The 24,088-nt window shown below is 47.1% G+C and overlaps 3 protein-coding genes across 4 annotated transcripts; 1 reads left to right on the forward strand and 2 right to left on the reverse strand.

Annotated features, from left to right (window-relative positions):
- Positions 1 to 1,124: 1,124 nt before the first annotated feature.
- Positions 1,125 to 6,840, reverse strand: CTSZ (cathepsin Z). Its single transcript, XM_074157349.1, has 6 exons — positions 6,355 to 6,840; positions 5,638 to 5,801; positions 3,777 to 3,956; positions 3,021 to 3,171; positions 2,544 to 2,706; positions 1,125 to 2,066 (listed from the first exon to the last, which is right to left on the reverse strand). Exons 1-6 carry the CDS (start codon positions 6,492 to 6,494, stop codon positions 1,953 to 1,955), a joined length of 912 nt encoding a protein of 303 aa, XP_074013450.1. The 5' UTR covers positions 6,495 to 6,840; the 3' UTR covers positions 1,125 to 1,952.
- A 3,615-nt stretch (positions 6,841 to 10,455) lies between these two features.
- On the forward strand, positions 10,456 to 14,477 carry TUBB1 (tubulin beta 1 class VI). Of its 2 annotated transcripts, XM_074156968.1 has the most exons (4): positions 10,456 to 10,597; positions 11,829 to 11,937; positions 12,136 to 12,246; positions 12,379 to 14,477. In XM_074156968.1, the coding sequence occupies exons 1-4, from the start codon at positions 10,541 to 10,543 to the stop codon at positions 13,449 to 13,451; spliced, it is 1,350 nt and encodes a 449-aa protein (XP_074013069.1). In that variant the 5' UTR covers positions 10,456 to 10,540; the 3' UTR covers positions 13,452 to 14,477. The 2 variants fall into 2 exon arrangements, with proteins under 2 accessions (XP_074013069.1, XP_074013070.1); XM_074156969.1 differs by lacking the exon at positions 11,829 to 11,937 and having other exon boundaries at positions 10,541 to 10,578; positions 12,140 to 12,246; positions 12,379 to 14,429.
- Positions 14,478 to 14,987: 510 nt separating this feature from the next.
- On the reverse strand, positions 14,988 to 16,118 carry ATP5F1E (ATP synthase F1 subunit epsilon). Its single transcript, XM_074157386.1, has 3 exons — positions 16,036 to 16,118; positions 15,721 to 15,847; positions 14,988 to 15,123 (listed from the first exon to the last, which is right to left on the reverse strand). Exons 1-2 carry the CDS (start codon positions 16,065 to 16,067, stop codon positions 15,724 to 15,726), a joined length of 156 nt encoding a protein of 51 aa, XP_074013487.1. The 5' UTR covers positions 16,068 to 16,118; the 3' UTR covers positions 14,988 to 15,123; positions 15,721 to 15,723.
- Between the last annotated feature and the right edge of the window lie 7,970 nt (positions 16,119 to 24,088).

Raw genomic sequence — 24,088 nt, forward strand, 5'->3', positions numbered from 1 at the left:
TTTCTTTCAAAGTTTCATTCAGACCTCTCTTCCTTTCTGTCCATTGGGCTGGATTTCCCTGTGTACGGGCAAATACTGCTTGTTTACAAGTGAGGAGCATAGACAAGCCCACTGTGCTTTTCCAAGCACATCTGTTTTCTGAAGAACCTGCTTTCTAAAAGACAGTGACATTTTAAATCCAACTGGATGTAAATTTAAAAAGGAAATCACTTTGTTCTTCTGTTAGTGATTCACAAATGGGAACTCTAAGCTACCATAATTCTTGAAACAGCAGCCAATGGTGTAGATTCTTAACTCCTTATAAAAAGGAGTGCATCTTCCCTCGCTCCGCAGTGACAGAGCTTGCTGTAACACCACAGTACTTTCATCAGCTTCAAGCACAGCCTGGGAAGGGCAAAACTTGCTTCTGCAGGAGCTGTTCTGAACTACTTTGCTTATCTTTGACTAGAAGATGCGCTAACATTCACGCCATTTAAACTTGCATGAGGCCTACTTTTCATAGTATTTTAAGTTGAATTAGCATACAGTTTTGGCTTTTTGTAGCCCTGACTTCCTTTCCTTGTGGAATTAATTACAATTTGCCCTATAGAGCTCCAGTTCAGGCTGTAGCCCTGCCTCATGTATCAGCTTCTAGTGGTAATCAAGAGCACTTTGTTCCTGTGTCCGTTGCAAATCTGCCACCTGCTTAAACAAGGTACACTTCTGCTTTCCTCTGCATTCAAGCTTGGTGTCACTTCCTCAGAACACTTGAGTTCCTCTCCACTTCTCTACATAGGTGATTTTTAACCAGTTGAAACTTCCACAATGCTGTGACCAGAACTGTCACGCTGCCACATTGTCCAACAGCCGAATATCTCCTCTCTCCCTTGCTTGTTGAAGTCAGATGCTTCCTCGTAGCCTGTACCTTAACCTCCAGCGTGGGCAGAGGTAGTGTGTAACTCCAGGTGTTGCCTGAGCCATCATAGTTGCTGCGTGGACTGGTGTCAACCAAGCCTTTCACAAGAAACAGTCCAGTAAAAGCATCAGGTGAGGTTTGGGGCTGGCACCTGAGCCTGCTTGTTAGGGACAACAATAGAAGACAACCACAAACTTGTACTAATAAGCTCTTATAATGCACATAGAGTCATGTAAGAGAAAAATTCCATTTATTAAATGCAATTAACAATGCTAGTTTGTAACATTTGATATGGCACTGATTTGCCACTTAGTACCTGGCTCAGTTTTAAAGAAGAGAATTTGCTACCTTTCTTCAAACTGGGATAGAGTTCTGGCTTGTGGCAATTTATACATTGCCTTGACAAGAAAACTGGCACAGCCAATCACATATCAGAGCAAGGAATTTGAGCAAAGACAAGACCAATTAAATAACTAAGAAATGTTTAGACTTTGTCTCTTGATTGAAGTAAATCCTGTTACATCATTTTGGTTGGACAAAAGCAACTGCATTTTGTGAGACTCCCAACAATGCTGTTTCACCAGGAGGCCAAGGAAATAACAGGGGATTTAGGTTTTTTGAATATATCATGTCCAAACTTAGCTCTGTTTTTTCATCTGCATCACTGTGAGATGATACTTGCTCAATACTTAGTATAAGCTCTAGACCCAAATATTGAGTATAATTTTTCCTTCCCAGTATGTCTACATATTTAAAAAACGTACAGGGATTTACGTATACAGTTTCTGCAATTAAGTGAGTATGATTTAAATACTGTGCATCAAGGCAGACAACTTTTTCATGGGCAAATTACTTTTAAGCTGTAAATCATCTAACAGCAGCTCTGTATTTATTTAATTTTGAAGACAGTGTGTTGCTATCTGGGCTAATTTTGCAGAACTGCCTGATGGTGTTGAACTGTGAAGGTTTTAGACAACTACTCCTTAAACAGAAAAAGGTTGTGCTGGGAAGCTTCCAAAACAAGTGGTTCCTAAGCAGACAGAGGTACAATATGGCATCAAGGAACTATAGGATCTCCGTATGCACAGTCCTCTTCAATAGCAAGATTGTACTCTCCTCCTCTTCCACCTTTATATGCACTTGTCACAATTCTCAGCCACCCTCTTTCACCCTGTAAAGAATGAATTTGCATTGCAAGTTAGAAAACATAACTACAGAAAATGTAGGCTGTTGAGGCTGTTCTGCCACCCAAATATGAATGGCTTCTAGGTGAATCTGGGAATTCACTGGAGCTGCAGTTTAATGCTGGGTTCATGGGGACAGTCAGCTCCGGTGAGTTCACATCCCCCTCGTCCATTCCAGGTGTGGCTTGATTTTTGCCTACAACTAAAAGTAATTTACAGTTGCCCATAAGAGGAGCTGCATGTCCATGGAAGATATGTGGGATTCAGTTGCCATTACACAAGTAACTTTGCCTGAATATCCTTGTCTTCAGATCAGTTTCATTTTGTTAGAGCTAGTCTAGCTCAAAGAAAGTTTTACTTTTCTTATCCACAGGCTAGCTCTGCAGCTTCCTCTTTGCAGGTGAAAGACCCCACCTTTCCTCTAAAGTCTTTGTGCAAACCCACTTGTTCCCACGTTTCCTTACCCAGGGTTCACCCCACGAGTTACGAACAATCCAATATTCTGTGCCGTTTTCCACTCCCCAGCCAGCCACGGATACGATGTGGTTCACCACAGGCGAGGGGTTGTGCTCGGAATAGAGCCCACCAGTGTAAGCATCCAGCTTCTCAGTAGCCATTATGCCACAGCTGTAATAAAACACAGAAAGCAGTTTTTATACAAGGAGATCAGGGCAAGGGCCTGGCTAGAAAACTACAGGTTTCTTGCATTTTGACTTCAGAGCTCAATTTACCTACAAACAAACTAAAGCCTGTGTGTCAGTGCAGATATGCCAACGTAGGCCAGAGCGGAGAAGTAAGCTTCAGGCCCTAGACTGAGTCTCGGGTATTTCAGTCCCTGTAGTACTAGTAGATAAACATCTTTTTTACCATTCAAGGTTATTTGGTTAGTTTTGTGGTGGTTGTTTTTGTTTGGTTTTTTTTTGTTTGTTTGTTTTTTTTACCTGATTGGTCCATTAGCATAGATTTCTGCCATCATCTTCTCTCTCCCGCTGACAGACCCATAGTCAGCAACTTTCCAGAGAGTGTAGTTCTTTATCACGTGGCATTCTCCAAATGTCACACAGGTTCCGCACTGGTTAAACTTCTTACACTCTGCAAAACAAAAGTGAGATTATCACTGCAAGGGAATGCTAGTCTTCAAGTGAATTAATGATATGACACTAAGCTTTGCTTTCTTTCACTTGAGGCAGATATTAATAACTTAAGAGTAATGACTGATACATACTCTTTCTGGAACCACATTCAAAGTCCCTACAGTCGTGAGTTACTGTTCTTCACTACTTAGGCGTGAGTGCTTTGATGAGGAAGTGTTTCAGCTCTCTAGATACAGAACCTTCCAGTCATACATGACCAGACAAAAGTTACATTTCTCCTTTGTTTAGCTTGAGGTGACACTTGTAAACGTTTCAGTACATCAGAGATTGTATATCACGGATTTAAGAGATTAAGTTAAAACAATTTAGCTGTGCAAACTTGTCTGGGCATGATTTAATGCTCTGCTGTTGGGCTGGAGCAGAGACACACAGGCCTGTACAGAAAACCTGTTCTGTCAGTCAAACAGTAGGTACAACGCAAAGGCAGGAACCAGTACATTGAAAACCCAAAAAACTACCTTTTTTCCTTTTTTTTTTTTTTTTTCTATTAAGATCTGCTAAACCTGGGCTGAAGCCTGACACCAAAGCAAATAGGCATCATACTCTGATCCTTAGCCTGGTAGTTGTTGCAAGTCTCATCTGGAATGCCATGGTCGTGAGCGTATTTCCACACGCCGGCGTGGTCTCCACCCTCACAGGATCCGGCGTCAGCGCAGTCAATCACGTTCTGAACAGACAGGTAGGCAGATGGCCACGCACCTTTCCTCTTTATGTTGATTCGATCTGTAAGGATAAGAAATGGGGTTTTGTCAGTGGAATACGTGGGTGGTTACACCCTGCAACAAGTGTTAAACCTGTCTCTCCTCTGCTGAACCAGTAACTCTCTGCAGGCACCAGCACTTGTGGTTGGAAAAGCCCCTGCCCCCTAGCTCAAACCAGCAGGCTGGGGTATTAGTGCAGGCTTCCATTAGAAGCTCTTTTCACTAAAAGCTCAGCAAAAATACCTGCGTATGACTAAACAGTAAGATCTGTTTAGAGCCTTGAAGTGCCCTGAACCTCTTCTAATTCATGTCACAGCTTCTGAAACCTTCCAGATCTGTTTCTGGCTTTGACAGAAAAGAGTTTTCAAATACACACCCTAAAGCCAGCTCTCGGCAGCCTCTTCTACAGGAGTATGGGTTCACACATAAACCCACGCAGGGACTCACAAGCCCCCGCAGCCCAGGTCTCTGGCTGCGAGAGAGAATCTTCCCAAACTTAAAGCAAGGAAAAGTATATCCTCACTGGTGAGTCAACGTGTCACTGTTACCCTGCCATCTCGGACAGGCAACGCTGCTTTGCTGCCTTATTTTGTCAGAAAGGACCAGCTTACTTGGCTGAAAGCTTCCCATGAGTATTTATAAACTGCAGCTCCCCGTGCATTAAGTGTCTTAACTGATGCCGCTGTAGTGCTTTTAATCCTATTAGCACTAACACTCTGCTGTACTTGGCAGGACACGTTATCCCAGCCCCTCTTCCCGCAAGGAGGGAAGGGATGAGCGCTTTAACTAGTCACAGCAGTTCAGAAAAGATACCCTGATTTTTAAAGTCAACTTTTTATACTTATGCACGTATTGGCATACCTAGGGATGCAATTAAGCTTTAACCAAAGTTACACAAGTTAAGTATTTTATCTGTTCTAGTTCTTCCCTACATCACAGCAGGTTTCATACATGTCTATATTCTCGTAGTGCTTAAGAATGGATCCTTTCCCCTCCTGCTGCCTGCTCACACCTGCGGTGTCTTCCCATTCCTGCCCAGTTTCCTTGATTTCTCCTCCACAGCTCATCCCCTCACAGCCCCCCCACACAAACACCTTACTGCTGCCGGCAAATCATCACGTATCCTCTCTAGAGAAAATACTTCTCCAGCTGAAGCAAACCCCTACTTCCCTTTTCCCAGGAAAAAGGCTGATAAAAAGCTCTCTGCTGCAACCAGCTGTGGTGTATGCTGTGGGGGTCGGGGCTCCTGAAGCCGATACCCTGCGGGACCTTCCCACCAAGGCCAGCTTCTCTCACTTCCTCGCAGCCAGGCTGCGGTCGATGCCGAGGTACCAAAAACGGGAAGGAGATGAGGTAACTGCTTTCGCATCTGCTGCTGCCATCACCACACCTCCCAGAGGGGCAGAAAACCCCCTTCCTACTCCCGGCCCTAAGGGGCAGTTGGGCAGGGGCTGCGTTCCTCCAGACAGCTTTTGAGCTGCCATCCCCCCGGTGGTTCCGAGGGTGGGGACGGCCGCAGCGATGGCTGTCTCCGTTGAAACCAGACCTCCTCGCTGTCAGCTAGGGCATTCCCGTTGCATTCACACACCTCCCAGCCCGGGTTGTGCTCTGTCCGTTACTGGGGATGATGTGCCGGTTCCCGGGGGAGAGGGGGGATGTCCCTGCCCGGGTGCCGGTGGGATGTGCCGGTTCCCGGGACGTACCTGCCAGGGCGCTAGTGCTGCCGTGTGCCCAGCAGGACCCGCAGTACCGGGGGATGTGCTGGTTCCGTGTGGTGCTGGCGAAGTTGACGCCGTTCACGTTCCTCCAGTCCCAGCTCCGGGGCAGCGCCGCCGCCCCCAGGGACTCGTGCGGGCGGGGGTAGGTCCTGCGGGGGGGAGAGGAGGCGCCAGCTCCCGGGCTGCCCGTCGCGACGGGCCAGCGAAGGGCTGATTTTTTTATTTTTTTTTTTTTTCCCCACAAAACCCCAGCTTTCGGGGGTTTCGTAACGAGGCCGCGAGGGTCCGGCACGCGGCGCGGGTCACGTGACAGCGGGCAGCGTGACCGGGCCCCACCCGCGCCGCCTCGTGACCGCCGCTGCGACCGGGGGGGCGGGATCCCCCCCACCCCCCTGCACCGGGGAGAGCCTCCGGACCCCGCCGCACCGGGGAGAGCCCCCGGACACACACCCCACACCCCCCGCACCGGGGAGAGCCCCCGGACACACACACGCACCCCCCCGCACCGGGGAGAGCCGCCCTCCCCCGAGCTCTCCCGGCGGCGGGGAGACCCCCCCGAACGCTCCCCGCGCGGCGGGGGGACGGAGCCGCCCGCACCTGGGAGCCCCCCCCCGAGACCGGGCGAGGCCGGCTCTGCAAAGCCCCGGTGCGGGCCGCCCGGCCCCCTCCCCGGGCTGCGGCGGGGCCGGGTGCGGGTCTCACCTGAGGCCGGGGTCCCTGCGCGGGGCCGGGCGGTAGCAGCTCTGCCCTTCCCTGAAGTAGAGGCCGGCGCGGGCGGGCGGGCCGAGGCAGCCCCAGAGCAGCAGCAGGAGGGAGGCGAGGCGGCGGGGCTGCTCCGCCATGCTGGGCACGGCGATGCTCCGGCGGCGGGGGGGGGGGGGAGAGCGGAGCCTCCCTGGGGTTCCTTATACCGCGATCGAGGCGCGTCGACTGGAAGCGGGACCTGCCCCCGGCACCGCCTGCCCTTCCTAATGGCAGCTAATTAACTTACCGGGGGGCGGGGAAGAGCGGCGGTGGGAGACACCCACCCTCCGCCGGCTGCCCCGCGGGGAGCGGGGGGACCCCGGGCGGTCTCCATCGCACACCCGCCCAAATGAAGCGGTTTTGGTCGCGCACCCCCCAAACAAGGGGGGAAAGGCAAAGCTGCTGCAACGTGGTGGTGTTCGGGTACGTGGCCGCTGTCGGCCCGGGGCTGGTGGCAGCAGGAGGCGTTCCAGGGACGGAGCAGCCCCCGAGGGACGGGGTCACCCCTTTCTTTCCCTTTGGCCGAGCCCGCTGCACCCCGGGACCGCGCTTCCCCGGGGCGGGCGGGACGGGGGCTTGGTTGGTTGGAGTTTTTGCCCAAGCCCTTGGAGAATCCCTCAAGCCCTTTTGTGCTGCGCTTTACAAAGGAATACAGGCTTGTGTGTGGTTTTTTAGGCTATTCTTTAGGGTCCAGGACGTTGGAAGGTTATTATCTGCTACTTTCAATAGTAAAAATAGTTTCCTCGTTTTCCTGCAGAAGGTTTAGCTACGTGTGTGGGTGGACTGTTAGTGTCTCTTTTCCGTGTGCTCGGTAGAGCATTCATGTTTGGTAAACAGCTTTAGTGAACCACAGCCAGTTCTTCCCTCCGAGCGTTTCTTCCTTAGCTCCCAGAGCTCTCTGCAAAAGGCCAGAGATTTTTTAGTTCTATGTTTTGCCTAGAGAGACTGAGACCGACAGGAGCAAGGACCAGCCTGGCCACCATGCCGCCGGCTGTGGCAATCATCGAGTGACCCAAACTCGGCAGGAGCTGCGGTTGTGGCTGCGGGGACGAGCGGGGCACGGCCCAGAGGTGAATTCACATCCTGCCAGCCCTGGTTTCGCCGGGTTGTTGATCTGCAGTGTGGGGAAGGTAATGAGCTGCTCGGCTGTCCCCTCTGATAGTACCGAGACCTATTTGCTTAAACATACGGGCTCATTAGGCTGATGGTGACTCATTTGGCCCAGCTGCTGGCGCTGCAGTCTTTAAATAGTTCTTCCTACTAAGTGAAATGAAGATGTGAGGTGGGTAATCAAACGCAACGTTTTTCTGGTAGTATTCCTGGTGTAGCCTGGATTAGCTGAGACTAGTGTCAGCTCATCTGGTAGCCACTCACAGATCCCTCCCAAATTATCTGGTGGCCTGTAGCCAGGCTTATCTCCATAGGCTTTCTTCTCAGCAATCTTCTCCACTGCTAGGGAAAGCCAGTTCCTCCCAAGCAAACCGTACGGGAAAAAAAAAGTATCTCTGAATGCCTCCCACACACGTGTGTTTGTTGCCAGTGGATGCTGTGGTGGCACTGGAAAAAACACCAACCAAGAAAAGCAGAAGCAAAAAAAAAAAGCCCCAGTAACCAAAAGAGCCTGGCGTGTTTGTGGTCTCAGCTTACGCCCGTCACCGGGGCGCTGTGCCTGGGCCTGATAACGGGCACGGCGGGACAGGCTGGCCGTGGCTGTGCCCAGGGCTGGGCTGGTCCTCATCCCGACCCCTGCGCCAGCGTCCCCGTGCCGGCGATGGCCCGGCAGCACCTCTGCCACGGCCAAGGCACTGGGGCAGCTCCAGCCTGCGCTGTCGCTGAGCTCGGCAGCCCCTGACAAAACCCGCAGAGAAACAGCTTTTCACACCCCAAGTCTGGTGTACAGAGAGACCTGGGGCATCCCAGAAATGCAGTCGGGGGGAGGGAAGAGAGGCACAAACCCCTCTCCGCTGCACAAAGCGCCTCACACAGGTACTTCATGTCACAGGCCATAATTTTCAAGACTGTGTTAGGAAGTGCTGCAGAGGAGGCACATGATTCCAGGAGCTATTTTTAGCAAGAGAAACCCCAATGTTAAGTGATTGCATGTTTCTTTCACTTCCCCCTTTTTTTTTTTTTTTCTTTTTTGGTCTTTGTGTGTGCGATGTGAGTATGGAATGTATGGAATCAATCATAGAGCTGGAGAGCTGGAGTGTATTTATTGCTGAAAATCATTTTACCAAATTTTTTGGACAGTGAATTAGCATCTTTGGTCACTTTATAAGTTGAGGTTATTGTGGATGAATACACTGAATATTGCAAGGGGTATTTATTGGCTGTCAGTAGCTCTGACACGTCTCAATGCAGCACCCATACAGAATGCAGCAACTGAATACACATCTTGGAACTGTGCTATTACCTTTAGCTAAGCACAACTGCAAAAAACACATATGAAATCTGCATGAATAAAATGAAATTTGCTTTCAAAGTACATGTCCAAATAAACTTTCCAGTATTTCATCTTAGGACATTGCAGAAGGTGTCCAATGCCATTGTACCTACACTCTGGCGATGGACCACAACTGTTACGTTGTCTTGCCGAGCAAACTAAGCTGTTTAGAGAATACTTATTTTTTGGAAAATGATAAAGCTATTGTGTTTTAAGGAAACAAAATTAATCTGCCTGAATTTAAAGTCATGCTTTTACTGTTCCCTACTGAGGACGGCCCATGGCTTGGCAGAGGACGACAGAATGTTCCCTAGTGCCTTTTTTGCCATGTTCTGCTGGTGCTAAACTTTGCCTCGGAGCAGTTGGCTGTTCCTCCCTCGGCTGGCGGAGAAGTGGAAGTCGTCTGTGGTGGGGAAGTCTGGAACAAGCTGATTTTTCTTCTGGAGCAATATGGAAGCTCAGAGATTCCTTATCTTGAGCACCCCATGAAGGAGCTGCTTTCAGTGAGTCAAGTTCTTCCACTGTCATCTTTTTGTACAAAATAATTTAAGGTGCTTTCCTAATTATAGTTCCCTTTCCTATCCTTAAAAGGAACAGTTGCAAAGCACTGACAGTCGCCTGACATGTAATAAAACTACTCCAAGCTCCCAGAAGACAGCCCCTGCTGGGGTTCTGTTGCTCGGTGATATTAGTCCTGGTTATCAGGAGGCAGCAGGACCGTGCCCTGTTTTGCTAAAACACGCGTCGCTTCCTTTGCTGCAGCGAAACCTTTCCCGCGGTGAACACCACGGTGGCTTCAGAGTGGGACTGGGGTTCCACCGCCAGCATTTTCCTGGCAGGTTGTTCTGAAATACCACATCTCAGATATAAGCAAATAAGAAATATGAGAAATACTGTATTTCCTAATGGCAGGAAAGGAAGAGAGAGCGAGCAAGACAGCGTCTGTGCAAGTCGGTCACAAGTTGGGTCAGATTTTAGATTGACTGAAATTGGTGGATTCTTACTAAATGTTTAAGGAACATATATCACTGAGAGTGCAGTGTTATATTTTTGTCGTACAAAGTATTTTTTTGTTGCTGATCCTGTCCTGTTACCTCTCTTTCATGCAGTTGGATGCTGGGAATGATGCTTGTTAGCGAAGGGCCGGTTTGCCTGGCAGGGTGCTGAGTGTTGTGATTGTAGGAGGCTGCTGCTGGAAAGTTGTTGTTGTTGTTTTTTTTTACAGATGTTGTCCTGTATGACTCATATGATGTTAAAATTTAAATTATGTGGCAGAAGCACGTGTAGTTAATGAATTAAAATCACTTATTTGAGGCTGTAACTGCTCTATACGGGTATATATTTGTGTATATATTATGTATAAAATAATGAAGCACAAACACGGTGTGCACAGACCCTCGTGAGTCACAGTTTGCTGCACGGAGAACTGGAATGAATTGTAAGGGGGTGCGTGTGACTGTTTCCTTTTCCGAGGCACTCGGTAAGGTACTGGTAGCCGATACCTGGGCACATTGCCTCCCTGCGCTGGGCAGCCCCGGGAGCTGGCTACTCCCCTCGCCGTCCAGGGACAGTCCCACGGGTATAAAAAGGCCCCTGGGGCGGGCGGCGCTGGGTGCAGCTGATAGAGCAGCAGCAGGAGCTTGTGCCGGGGACAGAGCCCTGGGTGAGGGGGTAGCCGCCCGCAGGTCCAAGCTACGCAGAATGCGTGAAATCGTGCATCTCCAGATCGGCCAGTGCGGGAACCAAATTGGGGCTAAGGTAAGGTCTCCAGTACTGGTCCTTAGTAACAAGTGCTGTCGGTGGCAGCAGGTCAGACATCGGCAACGGATGGGGGCTTTTGGGGGGAACAAGTGCCTTGTTAACTCAGTGGTAGGATGACGTGTTAGTGGGGAATCGCAGTATTTTGATGGAAAAGTCATGATGAGCTTGCTCTTCATGCAAAGGTTAATGTTTTTTTCCAGGAGAGAAAAAACCACCATTGCTTTTTGCTGTGTGATGTTCATCTTTTGGGTTTTTTTTTCAATTGATTAGTAGAAATTTGCTAAAAAAAAGGTGTTTGGGTTAACTTGGGGCTGAGGGGGTGGTCTTTGATGACACATGATAGCTGAAGGATGGTTCTCATGTTCTTCCTCCATTTCTTGCTCCCACAAGTCTCACCTTGTTTCCTTTTGTTGGAACACGAAGCTGTGGATGGCCGGGGAATGCCGTGTTAGACCCAGGCAGTTTGAGTGCAGCCGGGGTGACAGTTAGAGGGCTTATATTGTCTTCTGCTGGCTTTGACCTGCAGACTACTTGTGTCTAATGAGACCCGTAGAAAAGCACACCCACACACGCTGAAACACCATGCACATGTTGGGAATGGTTTATTTGCACACTCAGAGTGAGACTGGATGCTAAACCAGAAGACTTTTAAGACTAAAATAGCCCGGTCGTTACAGCGGGCGGGTGTGTCCACAAACGCTGGGGTGGCTGCTGCCCAGATAAGAGCCCCAGCACAGACACCCATGTGAATGTCAAGATAGGACGGCAGGACCGACATCTGTTTGTGGAAACTATTGCTCGCATGCAAGTTTGTTGGAGCCAGCTTTGCCGTGCCCCAGCCCCACATGTGTGTGACAGGCCCCCGAGCGACCCCCCCCCTCTCCACCTCCCGACTTTTCTGTTAAGCTCATGCCAACTAGTATCTGTGTTATTTAAGCTAATATCAATTTTCCTTTATGATAAAGGGCACAAACTGAGGGCCTCCACCTATTAGTGCACGGGTGAGAGCTAAGCAGCGTAAATGGTCTATGAAACTTTTCCCCTATGCTTTTTTTGGGGGGAGGAGAGGAGGATCCCCACTCTGATCTAATACCTAAATGGCAAAATTTCCCCATGAGGCAGCGTTCCCGCTTGCCGGGGTCAGGCACGAGCGCAGCGGGGCTGGTGCTGACCACATTGTGCTGAGATAAAGTCTTTATGAGTGTATTGAACCTCTTTCCTTTGCCAGTTCTGGGAGGTGATCAGCGATGAACACGGCATTGACATCGCTGGAAACTACCGTGGGGATGCGTCGCTGCAGCTTGAGCGAATTAACGTCTACTTCAACGAGGCTTACTGTAAGTGCTCGGCACTGCGAGGGGGCCGGCAGAGCAATCTGCAGAGCCAACATGAAGGTTAAAATAAGTAATTAAAAAAAAAATATTAAAAAAATCCCCAAATCACTGTAGGCGGGTTGGTTTTTTTCAGAGTAGATTATAAGCCCATCTCTTTGACTTCTAACAGTAATTGTTCACATTTGTTTTCTTTTGTCCTAGCCCATAAATATGTGCCCCGTTCTATCTTGGTGGACCTGGAACCCGGTACGATGGACAGTGTACGGTCTAGCAAAATAGGCCCACTCTTTCGACCCGACAATTTTATTCATGGTATGTACAGCCTGCTGTCAGCAAACTGACTGCAGCCGGCTGTCTCCAAACGGCCTTTTAACTCCCAACTTTGTAGCCTTTAGAATTCTCTCGTTGACTTTGTGGCTGTTCTTTCTGTAACTCTGTTTGTAGGAAATTCGGGTGCTGGAAACAACTGGGCAAAGGGCCATTACACAGAAGGCGCTGAACTGATCGAGAACGTCATGGATGTGGTCAGGAACGAGTGCGAGAGCTGTGACTGCCTTCAGGGGTTCCAGCTCATCCATTCGCTGGGTGGGGGTACGGGCTCAGGTATGGGCACGCTCCTCATCAACAAAATCCGAGAAGAGTATCCCGACAGGATTATGAACACCTTCAGTGTTGTGCCTTCACCCAAAGTATCCGACACGGTGGTAGAGCCCTATAACGCCATCCTCTCCATCCATCAGCTAATAGAGAATACAGATGAAACCTTCTGCATTGACAACGAAGCTCTATACGATATATGTTTTAGAACTCTAAAGCTCACCAACCCCACCTACGGTGACCTCAACCACCTCGTGTCCCTAACCATGAGCGGTGTCACAACCTCCCTCCGGTTTCCTGGCCAGCTGAATGCGGACCTGCGGAAGTTGGCCGTTAACATGGTGCCCTTCCCTCGCCTCCACTTCTTCATGCCGGGCTTTGCCCCGCTGACCGCTCGAGGCAGCCAGCAGTACAGAGCCCTCTCGGTGCCGGAGCTCACCCAGCAGATGTTTGATGCCCGCAACATGATGGCGGCATGCGACCCTCGGCGCGGACGGTACCTGACGGTGGCGTGCATCTTCAGAGGCCGGATGTCTACCCGAGAGGTGGATGAGCAGCTGCTGGCCATCCAGACCAAGAACAGTTCCTACTTTGTGGAGTGGATCCCTAATAACGTCAAAGTGGCCGTGTGTGACATACCACCGCGAGGACTGAAGATGGCAGCCACCTTTATTGGCAATAACACAGCCATCCAGGAGCTCTTCATCAGGGTTTCTGAACAGTTCTCGGCCATGTTCAGAAGAAAAGCGTTTCTCCACTGGTACACCGGGGAAGGCATGGACGAGATGGAGTTTTCCGAAGCAGAAGGTAACACCAATGACCTGGTGTCCGAGTACCAGCAGTACCAGGATGCCACTGCAGACGTTGAGGAATATGAAGAGGTGGAAGCGGAAGCCAGCCCGGAAAAGGAAGCACCATAAAACTATTGGTAATATCAAACCACTCTCCCAATGGGCCAGTAGCCATTAGCTGCGTACTGAAACTAACACCTTTCTTAGTAACTTCTTCTCTGCTTCTGGCCAAAATATATCCAGTATTACAATACAACGCTTTTGAAGTTAACGGCAGCCATGCTTTACTCCCCCAAACAACTGTTGGCACCGAATCTCTCCCAGAAGAGCCACGATGGAGACAAGTCCTCTCACAACAGCCCCTCTCGTAACTGTATTCACTTTTAGAGTATCATCAGCGGGTACTGAGGGTAATACACAGCCCGCGTGTGTACGTACACCCCCGGGAGCAAAACCAACAGCAAAATCCACCATCAGCTCCTCAGGTGTATGTATTCGCTGCAGACACCATCCAGTTCTGTTTGTGCTCCCGCTGCGGCGCTGCAGGGCCCCCCACAGCGACCCACAGCAGCCATGCTCAGCCCCTGCGGCTGCGGGGGGGGACGGACAATGTGGGGCTAAAGACTGAATGTGCACGTTTTTACTTTCAATAGTTCTGTCACGTTGCTGGCTTATATTATCGCAGAGCTTGGATTCATTCTCATCGCGTGGTTTGTTCTGTTTCAGACTATAGCTGGAGTTACACCAGCACACAAAGCTGTGAACACCCAGGAAAAGTTTTACTGGGGTTTTTTTTTCCCCCCCATGTACTAACTATTGTAAATTTTCTTCCTGTCACTCAGTATAGCAAACTGGATGGAATGGTTTGCAGATAGTTAGATGTAAGTCCAATGGCAATCACTAAATCAAAAATGTATCTTCACTTCAGGAAAAAAAGTTCCTTGCCGTTCACAGCCATCTACTTAAGACTGTATTTATAACATTCCTTTAAATAAAAATTATATACCACTCTATAAAATACTTTAATACTTGAAACATCCGATAGACAAAAATTATAGTTTATTCTTGTTAGGACTAACTTTAAATTACATGAAAAAAAATGGAGTTTGTTTTATCATGGTCTTAGAAGAGAGAGTTTATTAAACTGTGAATTTGAGTCGACAGCAGAAGCATCTCGAGGACCCCAGCGCTGAGGCCGGTTCCGTGCACGCGGGGTGCTCCTTCCCGTGCAGGGGACAGCCGTGGCCCTGCTGCACAGACACATGGCAGGGCCCCGCCAGCTCTCCCCACACCCCTGCAGCAGATGGAGCATCACCCCCAGGGAAGGTGTGTCCCTCTGCCCCCAGCACAGTGACACTGAGGACAACCCACAGCCGAGCAAAGGGAGCCCGGCCCAGGATTACTTTCCTCCAAAGTAATCATTAATCATTGAAATGAGAGAGGCAGAAGTTTTAAACAACAATTAAATCTCCCACTCATCGATGTGCCTGAAATACCAGCATGAAATCCAACAAGAGACTTGCCTTAAAATAAACATGTGTTGCTCTTGAATGGTAGAGTGTGATAAAAACACTCTTCTATTTTAACAAGCGAAAGATAAATGTCTCTGCAAAGTGGAGTAATTTGTTTCAAGAGGAACAACACTTTCCACACACTAATTTGTTTAACAGAAATTACTTTTATTAGCATATTGATTTACACACAGAGGCAAGTCTTACAGTTAACGTGACGCCATTGTTCTGCAGAGTCCTGAGCTTGCCTACAGCTTTGCAGCTCACTGTTATTCACCACAGACCGGTTCCTACGAGAGATTTAAAATGCAAGTTATTTGAGTCAAGAGTATAGACAAGGTACGCTTCAAACAAAAGGTAGTAACGTTATAGAAATAGAAGCTGTTCTTAGAAGAGATTTCAGCTGCTCGGGATGTGTGCAACATCAGCAATAACGGTACAAGTAGCATCTGTCCGTCACAGCCAGCCAACAACCCTTACACAACCACAGCTGCTGACAGAGGAAACAGCAGTTCAGAGGCTGTCTCTTGGCTTCGTGAGGAGACAGGAAACCTATGAACATCGCTACAGAAACCCGGCTGTTTTGTACTAGTCCGTAACAACTTTGACCAAACCTCAAATTGTCTGAAGCAGGGCTCGATGGAGAGGACACCCCACTGATGCCATTACGCTGCTTTGCATCCCGCAGGCAGTCAGGACCCAGACACCCGCACAAGCTGCACTAAACCCCTCGGCGAGCCCCCCCCAGTCCCTCCCCGGCTCAGGCCGGATCAGAGCCGATCTCCCACAGAGCAGGAAATAATCCCAGCAGTTACAGACCGCCATTGGCCCAACGCTCCCCGTGTAACACGCTGCACTAAGGGCCCCAGCCCCTTCCATTTACTTACATTTTATTCCTTCTTGGGTTTCACCGTTTTCACAGTGGCCATTGCCGCCCTCTCTGCCTCCGCTTTGTACTGAGGCTTCATGGCCGCTCTCACCACCTGGGCGCAGATCTGGGAGTAGCGGATGTAACTAAAGACACGGGGAAAAGGGGGGGGGGGAACCGGAGATAAGGGTCAAACACCTCCCGCAGGCCCCTCCGCCCCCGCCAGAGGCGCCGCCGTGACCCCGCCAGCCCGCCCCGCCAGGCCCTCGCCTCCCGCCGCTCCAGCTACCGCGAAGGAGTCGCGAGAGGCGCCGCGTCGCCGTTCCGGCGGTACCTGAGCCCGGCCTGTCGCCAGTAGGCCACCATGGCTGCGGGGGCGTGCGGGGCTGCGCTCCCGGCAAGGTCAGCGCCCACCGGAAGGGGAAAGACCACAGCGCTGCGCTCTAGCCAATCAACAAAGCTGAAATGATTCTCCCGCCAATCGGAATCCGAATTACCTCAGGGCGGCTAACCAATGGCAACTGTCCAGTCGCCCCGCCAGTCACCTGCTCTCACCTCTGGCAGCGACCAATCAGACGGCTGAAAGAGGCCCGCGAGGCCCGCCCCTTCCTCCCGAGGAGCCGGGGCGTGGCCCGGCCCCTCCGCTGTGGTGCTCAGCGCTGCGGCGTGGGGAGTCAGTCGGGGCCCCCGGGTTGCCGTCCCGGGGCCGCAGGTGTGCGGGCAGCACCGCGCCACAGCGCCGCGTTTGTCCCTGCTCCCCCCGTAGGAACTGCTTGGGAGAGGTTTGGGACCTTCCCTGCTGGAGAGGCCTCAGCCCCGTCTGCGGATGTGCCCAGCTGCGGCCTGTCCCGGGCGTCCGGGAGAGCCGGGGTGTGTGCGGTCTTCCGTGATTCGGAGCCGGTAATTTGCCAGAAACACACAATAAGTCAGTTAACTGAAGAACAGAAATTAAGGCCTGAGTCTTCTATTAAGTTAATGGCTAGTTATGTGGCAATTATGTTAGTTACATATTAACTCCTTCCTAAGTAGTCCTGTTGTAATCTAAGAATCCAAGCAAGTAGTTTAAAACGTTTTTTTTTCTAGTTAGTTAAATCCGTTGTCATTACCCATGCCATCAGTTCTTAGTTTTTTCTAGGTGAAACTGTAAAGAGAGCAGTTTACACGCATGTGGAGCCGATGGCTTCTATAAACACGGGCTGTCTTCAGTTTGGAGTTTCAATCCGCGTGTGGCCAAGCTCTGCCACGTCCAGAGTTTTATCTTGTCAGACACAATGCCTTGGCATGGGATTCCTCTGGATGTAACACTGTTTATGCATACACCTGAAATTACATCATTATATTCAATTGTTCGCTCTAAACAAATTCATGAAAGACAACAGCAAACTAGCAACTATCATCATCTGTTGAGACTTGATGGGAAGTTATACAATTTTCCATATATAATCAAAAAGTTATGAGAAGACTCAAATAATGTTTGATGAGGAATCAATTTGGTTCTAATCTAATGTTCATGTAAATAACGAGGACTAAGGATTTAAGGAGATTATGGATCGGGTTTTTATTAAATCCTTGCACTGAAGTATGTATACCTTGTCTCTCCATTCCTTCCAGCTAGAGCCAAACCACACCATAAAATACACAAGACTCCTCCAGAAGCCGTACAGGCCTTGGGGGAACACTGGTGACTCTGGTCCTCTGCAGAGAGGCCGGGTGTCCTCCTGCCCATGTCGGTATCTGCTGAAGTGCAAAGTCCTGGAGATCAGACAGTGGTTCCACATCACTACGCAGCCATGTTCTCACTTACAGTACATTCTTAAAGCAGAGAGTAATTTTCAGCTTTATTAGGGACCGCACTTTGTCCAGAGCCACTGCAATTAAGAGTCCACACTTCAGGATGTCAGTATGGATCCGCCAGATCAGTTCACCAGGTATGTCAGAGTCTGTCTCCAGGATGGCATATGGCAGAAAGGGAAGATTGCCTATTAGTGTAATTAGTAATAGCACCAACCAGGAAGAAAGAGTGGGAAGATGGAAAGAATTTTCTGTCCTTAATTTGCCTACTTAATCTCTTCTGAGACTACTGAAAAAGAGTCTAGTTAGTGCCAGTCGTGACAACATTTTTGCAGTGGACAGTTCAGGATGCTACATTACACTCATTCTTTCCATCTGGACCAACAATTTGTGGAGTTTTCTTAATAACTGCTAAACAACTTTGCTCCTATTGAATTTGGGGTTCATTAAAAAAAAAAAATCCATGTATTACAGTCTTTCATACTTAAAGAAAGAACTAGTATAAATGAGGCAGAAAATAATTCTTATTTCATGCATTTATTTCCTTATTTATTTTTCATGTGAGCCTAATTTTGAGACAGACATGGCGTATTGGAGAAAAGCTTTCCAACTTGTAAAACTTAAATCAATTAAAATAACATTTGTTATGGCAGCGCTTTTAACGCAGAAGGGGTGCCAGTGAGATGATACTGGAACAAAACACAATCATTTGTAAAACCCAACTATAACAACCATAACAAAAGATACAAGAAAGCACCGAAGATTTAAGGAAGCCCCTCTCTGCTACCAAAGCAATGTATTTGGTGCAACACGAGTAAATGCACTAATTATATATATTGATAAGGGGGGGTGTTATATAAAAATGCTGTTTTAATGGTAACATCTGATGATTTGATACGTAAAATAATTATCAATAAGATTATTTAAAGGCTCATGGGCAGCCCAGGCCACAAATACAGCTTGGCAGAAAAAAATTGTGCTAGCAGAGTTGGACATGTTTCTTCCAGCTACGTGTCCCTCTGTTCCTGCCCCACGCCTTCTCCCGCTCCTCTCCCTACCCTCTCTCTGCTCTTTTTCCCCTGCTTTCTTTACCCCCTCATCTTCTCTCTCTGTACCTCTGTGTGAAATGGCTGCCTGTAATTCTGTGCAATGCACTCAGATTTAAATCCGTAATGGAGATATACAACTTGGATGCAGTTGTTTGCACATTTAGATCTATTTACTATTTGGTGATCTTGATAGATAAAAATTCAGCATGAATTTAGAAAAAATAAACGAACTTTTGGAAGAGGTACCATGCTGAGACAGAATGGAAATCAGATTAGTGACAGAAATTGTGCTCTACAAAAATTCCAGAATATATATTGATGTTTCTGCAGCTGTAAACAAGGCACCATTATAGATTTGTACGACCTGTTATCATGCCCAGTTCTGTTCAGATGCTAGGATATATTTGTAAAGCCCTAAACTGTCCTCAGATAAGAACTTCCAGAGACAGAATTTAGGAAAGAGCACACATAGGAGGAAAGTTTAGAAAGAGGTTGCAGTGAGAAGAAGGGCTATGTTAAGAGGGTTAGATGCAGAGATCAAGAGAAGCTGAAGCGGTGTGATTAGCAACCTCCAGAAAGGTGAGCATGGATAGGTCTGGGGGAACTAGAGCTGTGAGATTGGAAATGTCCAAAGACACTGAGGGAGTGAGGGAGGAAGCCTCCTGAAAGGTGAGAGTGGAGACATCCAGAAAGGGTGTAGTGATGCGATTAGAAACATCCTCAGAGGTCGATGAGGGTACTTCGGAGGAGCCCTGAAACATGAAATAGTTAAAATCTGTGAGATCTAGTGATTCTGAAGAGGTCGAGGAGGTGTGCTCTGAGACACCCAGTGAGGATGGAGGGATCGTACAGGAAAAGTCCAGGGAAGCTGAGGAGCTGTGACTGGAGACATCTAGGGAGGATGAAGAACTGAGACCGGAGAGGTCTAGAGAGGGTGAAGAAGTAGGACTGGAGAAATCCGGGGAGGGTACAGAGGTGAGACTTGAGAGGTCTAAGGAGATTGAAGAGCTGTCACCAGAGAGATCCAGAGAGCCTGATGAAGTGAGACTTGATAGGTCAAGTGAGATCGAAGAGGTGAAACTGGAGTGCTCCCAGGAATCTGAAGAGGTGAGACTGGAGAGCTCTAAGGAGAGTGAAGAGGAGCTACTGGAGGAGTCCGAAGAGGCTGAAGATGTGAGACTTGAAAGCTCCAGAGAAGATGAAGTGAGACTGGAGAAGTCCACAGAGGATGAAGAGCTCAGACTGGATAAATCCAAAGAGTCTGAAAAGGGGATTTTAAAAAGTTCCAAGGAGGCTGAAGTCTTGACACTGGAGGGGTCCAGGGAGGCCAAAAAAGTGAGACCAAGGAGGTCCAGGCAGATCGAAGAGATTACACTGAAAAGCCAAGCAAATCCACAAGATGACTGGTGTTAAATCAGAAGTATTTTAAACTAAAGATCTCTAATAACACGTCAAAACAAACATAAAAGACATAATGAACTCAGATAATATTACTTTTGAAAATAAGTAAGCATACAGTTTTAATCTTGGTGTCTCTCAGCGGTTTCTCTTGGTGCAGAAAAAAATCTAGTAATAAGAGCTCACAGACTAATTTCGAATATTGCTCCTTCAGAGAGGCGCAGTACAGAGGAACAGGTACAGAATAATACCTAGAGTAGCCGACGTTCTGCTCTCCTGGCTTGTCTGCCCTTGCTCAACCAGATTTTAGCATCTGTGCTAGCCTGACAGAGAATACCCTCCTGTCAAATGCCATCTCCCTTTCCTGAAGGTCTGGAATAAAATAATAGTTATGTGATAGAATGGAAATTAAAATGTTTTTATTATTCTTTTCCAGATTCCATAGGCTATTCAGATACTAGGCTGCTTACTGATTATGGAGAGAGACTTGAAAAAAAAATGGTTGTAAATGGCAACAAGTCAAACTGGGCCTCTGACTACAAAGGTATGAGGGATTATTTCCTCTTGAATCATAACATCTAACTAAAAAATATGGATCTTCCTGATGACACTAACAAAAATGGCAAAGAAAACTGTATTTTTCTCTGCAGTGTGTGCAGAATTTATTTTTGGAAGCTAGCAGTATGCTAAACTGATTCTGTCACTAAGAAATACACATTTCAGCAACATAGTTCTACTTGGTTTTCAGATAAAAAGAGATCTTATTTTATTGCTTTTATTTTGTACCGCTGGACATAAAACCTGTACTATAATAACAGTAATTTTTCATTGGTGGTTAGTTTGAATAGTTTTATAAAAATATTCTACAGAGAAGTTCTGATAGAAGGCAGGCATCTAATTAAAAAGGGAACAGAACAGCTTATATTTCAGTTCATAAAGGTGCATCTAATTATAGTATGAATAGGTCAAGAGGGTGAGCTACAGTTGCCTTCTCTCGTCTCAAGGCTGTGCTGCAAAGCAGAGAGTGGGCTGAAACCTGCTGTTGTCTTTCCAGACATAGGCACAGGAAAGCATATAAAGTTTTTCAAACAGTCATCACAAAGGTATTTTTATGGGCCAAGAAAGTGAAAATACACACATAGAGGAGGCTGAAGCTTCTCAGGTGAATACACGCGAGCTTTGGCTGTGCTATTACACAACTGATGTCCAGATGCGTGTCTAATGGATTTAACATAATCACCATGGGTGGAACTCCCACTGAGGTCACCTCAGAACGGAAGCAGGTGTCTGCTGAACATGGACTGAACTCGAAAGGAATGATGTTTAACTAGACAAAGTGGGACTTAGCACAACACAAAAATTACCACTGAAAAAAAGCTGCTCATGTCTCAATGGTGAGGCCTGATACGGTCCTTGAATACGCTTAATAGTTAATCATAATGCAGCTGTAATTTTAGAGCTCATGCACCATGGCTGTAGTTCTATCAAGAGTACGTCGACAGAGTAAAAGGCAAAGCAAATGAATTCTTCTTAACATGCATAATTTGTGATGAAATTATAAATTTGCTTGCTGACCTATATTCTTAATAAAAGAACAAAAATAATTAACCCCTATGCCCCTCCCCTGATCCTTGCTATCTACCAACGCTATCATTTTGTGACTGACTTTATCTTTCTTAAAAGATTCTCAAGTGCATTTTACAGGGGAAAGCAAATAATTATACAAAAGGCAAATTCTAATACAATAAAAAGCCAGTATCAACAGGATTTCCAACAGACTGTAAATGCCATCATCCCTTCACTGTGTTCCTTCTGCCTTAATGTAATGGCCAGGATTGCACATTTTCCTATGAAATAACACTGTCAAGGAACATGGAATTATGGTCACTATTGTATAAAATGAACAGGTCAGTAATAATGCTTCCTACCTTTGATAGCTGTGGATTTATCTCCTTTCTCTGCCTGTGTAAGCCATACTGGGCTGTGCTGGTAAAGCTCTGCTGTTCTCTCTGCTGATGACCCTAATCTGTTCCACAGCAACTGGAAATCATGCCATGCTGATGACAATACGGGTCATCGCCTATTAAATCTCCTCTTGTCTAAGTACAGCACTTCACACAGAGCACCAGCGGGAAACAAACTCCAAAATCAGCTCTAATCTTAAGATAAAGTTGCAGTTCTGTGCTGTTTCCTATTACAGGGCAACATTTGGAAGGTTAGTTGATGAAGCAGATGAAGACACTAATTTCTAACTTTTGGACACCTGGATTCAAAGTAAAAATAATTTTGCATTGCCAGCCAAGTTCTCACTCTCCGTTCTACGAATTCTGGCATAATTAGTCTCTGGAGAGACCCAGGATCTGCAGAGCAGAATTCAGGTACGCTCTTGTTATAAGAATCTTGTGCATTACTTTTTATATTTTAATGTGTTAAATAACTTATGAGCTATGCTGCTTTTTAAATGTTGTTATGTCAAAATGGCGTGACAATGTAAAACACTGTGTCCACAGTTAACACTGAATGAACGTTTTAAAAGCACTGGGTGACATCAATGGCCGGAGCCTGTTTTCAGAAATTAAGGCTCAGAGGTGCTTATGCTGCTTTGACCACCAAGGGAGCCTTGGGTTCCAAGGTAATAAGGGCCATAATTGCACCTTACTTTGGAGAGAGGGAACTGACATCACCTGTGCGGTAGCACCCTGCTGCTGCTTGTTCTCTTTGTTCCTTCACAGGAAAAGCAGGGAAACAGCGTAGCTTGCTGAATGTCCCTCAAAACTGGCAATTATAAGTAGAAAAACTAAAACTGTCTAGAGCATCAGGCTAAGAAGGTTATGTGCTTCCAGTATTTCAGCTAGATTGTTCAGAATATGACATGGCTATAAAATAGAAATAAATTCCAAGTATGAGTTCTGATACACTCTTCCTTACTCCCAATTTCACAACATACTTACTAGATTTTGCTGCAGCTCCTATGTGTAAATGAGTTTAAATCTCGATAAACCAAAGCAGTTATCTCACAGGTAAGTAATATCTACATAGTCCCCCCCAAAAAAAGTTAACAAGAACTCACTCAAGTGATGCTACTTGCCATATGATAAAACAGAGTTCTTATCAGGGTGTCCACAATGTTGAACAGTCTCTAGGAATAGCGACATTCACAGCAGGAGCAATTGTTTCATTTGATTTGGCGTAAAAAGGATTGGATATGTGATTAGAAAAATATTTAGTACATATGTTGTTCATTTTTTTATATTCTAGCTGGTATATTCCGTTTGATTACATATATATTATCTAGCTGATACTATTTTTTTAGTTCAGTGGTTTTGAACTTTTTGATTAAAGGACTGTCAAACCTTTCTGGAGAAAAAGAAAATGTAAAAAAGCCATCTTGTGCTGAATTCTTGTGATACATGTGTCTGAGAAGAAAGACTTTAATGTTACTGTTTTACAAAACTGTAATTTTTTTATGTTTTAATAACATACATTGTTTTCAGCATCAAATACTCTTTCTAGTAGGTGCAATATGGGATTTATTGTAATACACATTGCAGAGGCAATATAATGTCAGCCCACCCAAGAGATTCCTATAGGTAAGGAGATCCTCCATTTCTCCTCTTTCAGCCTGTCTCATCTTGCTGCATAAGGATTATATCACTTAGAATATTCCTGGGGTTTTGGCTGAACAGAGGGTGTGCAGACCTCTATCTTCAGTGGAAGGGAAGAAGCGGGACAGCAGAGCCAGAAGCAAGAAGGCAGACAGACAGACACTTCCTTTTGTTAAAGGTAAGCAATTAGTTCAGCTTAGTTGCAACTAAGAGGTAACCTCACCTTTAGAGTAATTCAATTTATGGCAACATAGAAAGCAAAGCTGCCAACTTATTTGAGAAAGAAATGAACAGGTCCTGTGCAAGTGAAAGAACAACCTTCACCTTGCGAAACACAAGGGTTCTAAACTGAGTCAGTGCTTACACCCAAGCTCTCTCCATCGGCCTCTTCAGCTCTTCTGTAACCGTGATCCTCAACGGGATGTGGCTCTGTCCTTTGAGCCGCCGCGCTGCCAGTGCCAGGGGCTGCGAAAGGGTGCGGTTTTCAGACACTGGTGCTTGGGTTTACCATATGTGACATTTATTGGAAATATGCTAGACTCAA

Source organism: Numenius arquata, chromosome 12 (assembly GCF_964106895.1).
Source record: "Numenius arquata chromosome 12, bNumArq3.hap1.1, whole genome shotgun sequence".
Classification (NCBI taxonomy): domain Eukaryota; kingdom Metazoa; phylum Chordata; class Aves; order Charadriiformes; family Scolopacidae; genus Numenius; species Numenius arquata.

Coding starts and splice junctions, on each gene's coding strand:
- CTSZ (XM_074157349.1), bottom strand. CDS start 6,494: ATGGCGGAGCAGCCCCGCCGCCTCGCCTCCCTCCTGCTGCTGCTCTGG. Junction 5,802..6,354: donor CGCAGGGACCCCGGCCTCAG/GTGAGACCCGCA, acceptor TCCCCCCCGCAG/GACCTACCCCCGCCCGCACG. Junction 3,172..3,776: donor CTACCAGGCTAAGGATCAGA/GTATGATGCCTA, acceptor TTTGTTTTGCAG/AGTGTAAGAAGTTTAACCAG.
- TUBB1 (XM_074156968.1), top strand. CDS start 10,541: ATGCGTGAAATCGTGCATCTCCAGATCGGCCAGTGCGGGAACCAAATT. Junction 10,598..11,828: donor GGAACCAAATTGGGGCTAAG/GTAAGGTCTCCA, acceptor TTCCTTTGCCAG/TTCTGGGAGGTGATCAGCGA. Junction 12,247..12,378: donor ACCCGACAATTTTATTCATG/GTATGTACAGCC, acceptor CTCTGTTTGTAG/GAAATTCGGGTGCTGGAAAC.
- ATP5F1E (XM_074157386.1), bottom strand. CDS start 16,067: ATGGTGGCCTACTGGCGACAGGCCGGGCTCAG. Junction 15,848..16,035: donor TGGCGACAGGCCGGGCTCAG/GTACCGCCGGAA, acceptor CCGTGTCTTTAG/TTACATCCGCTACTCCCAGA.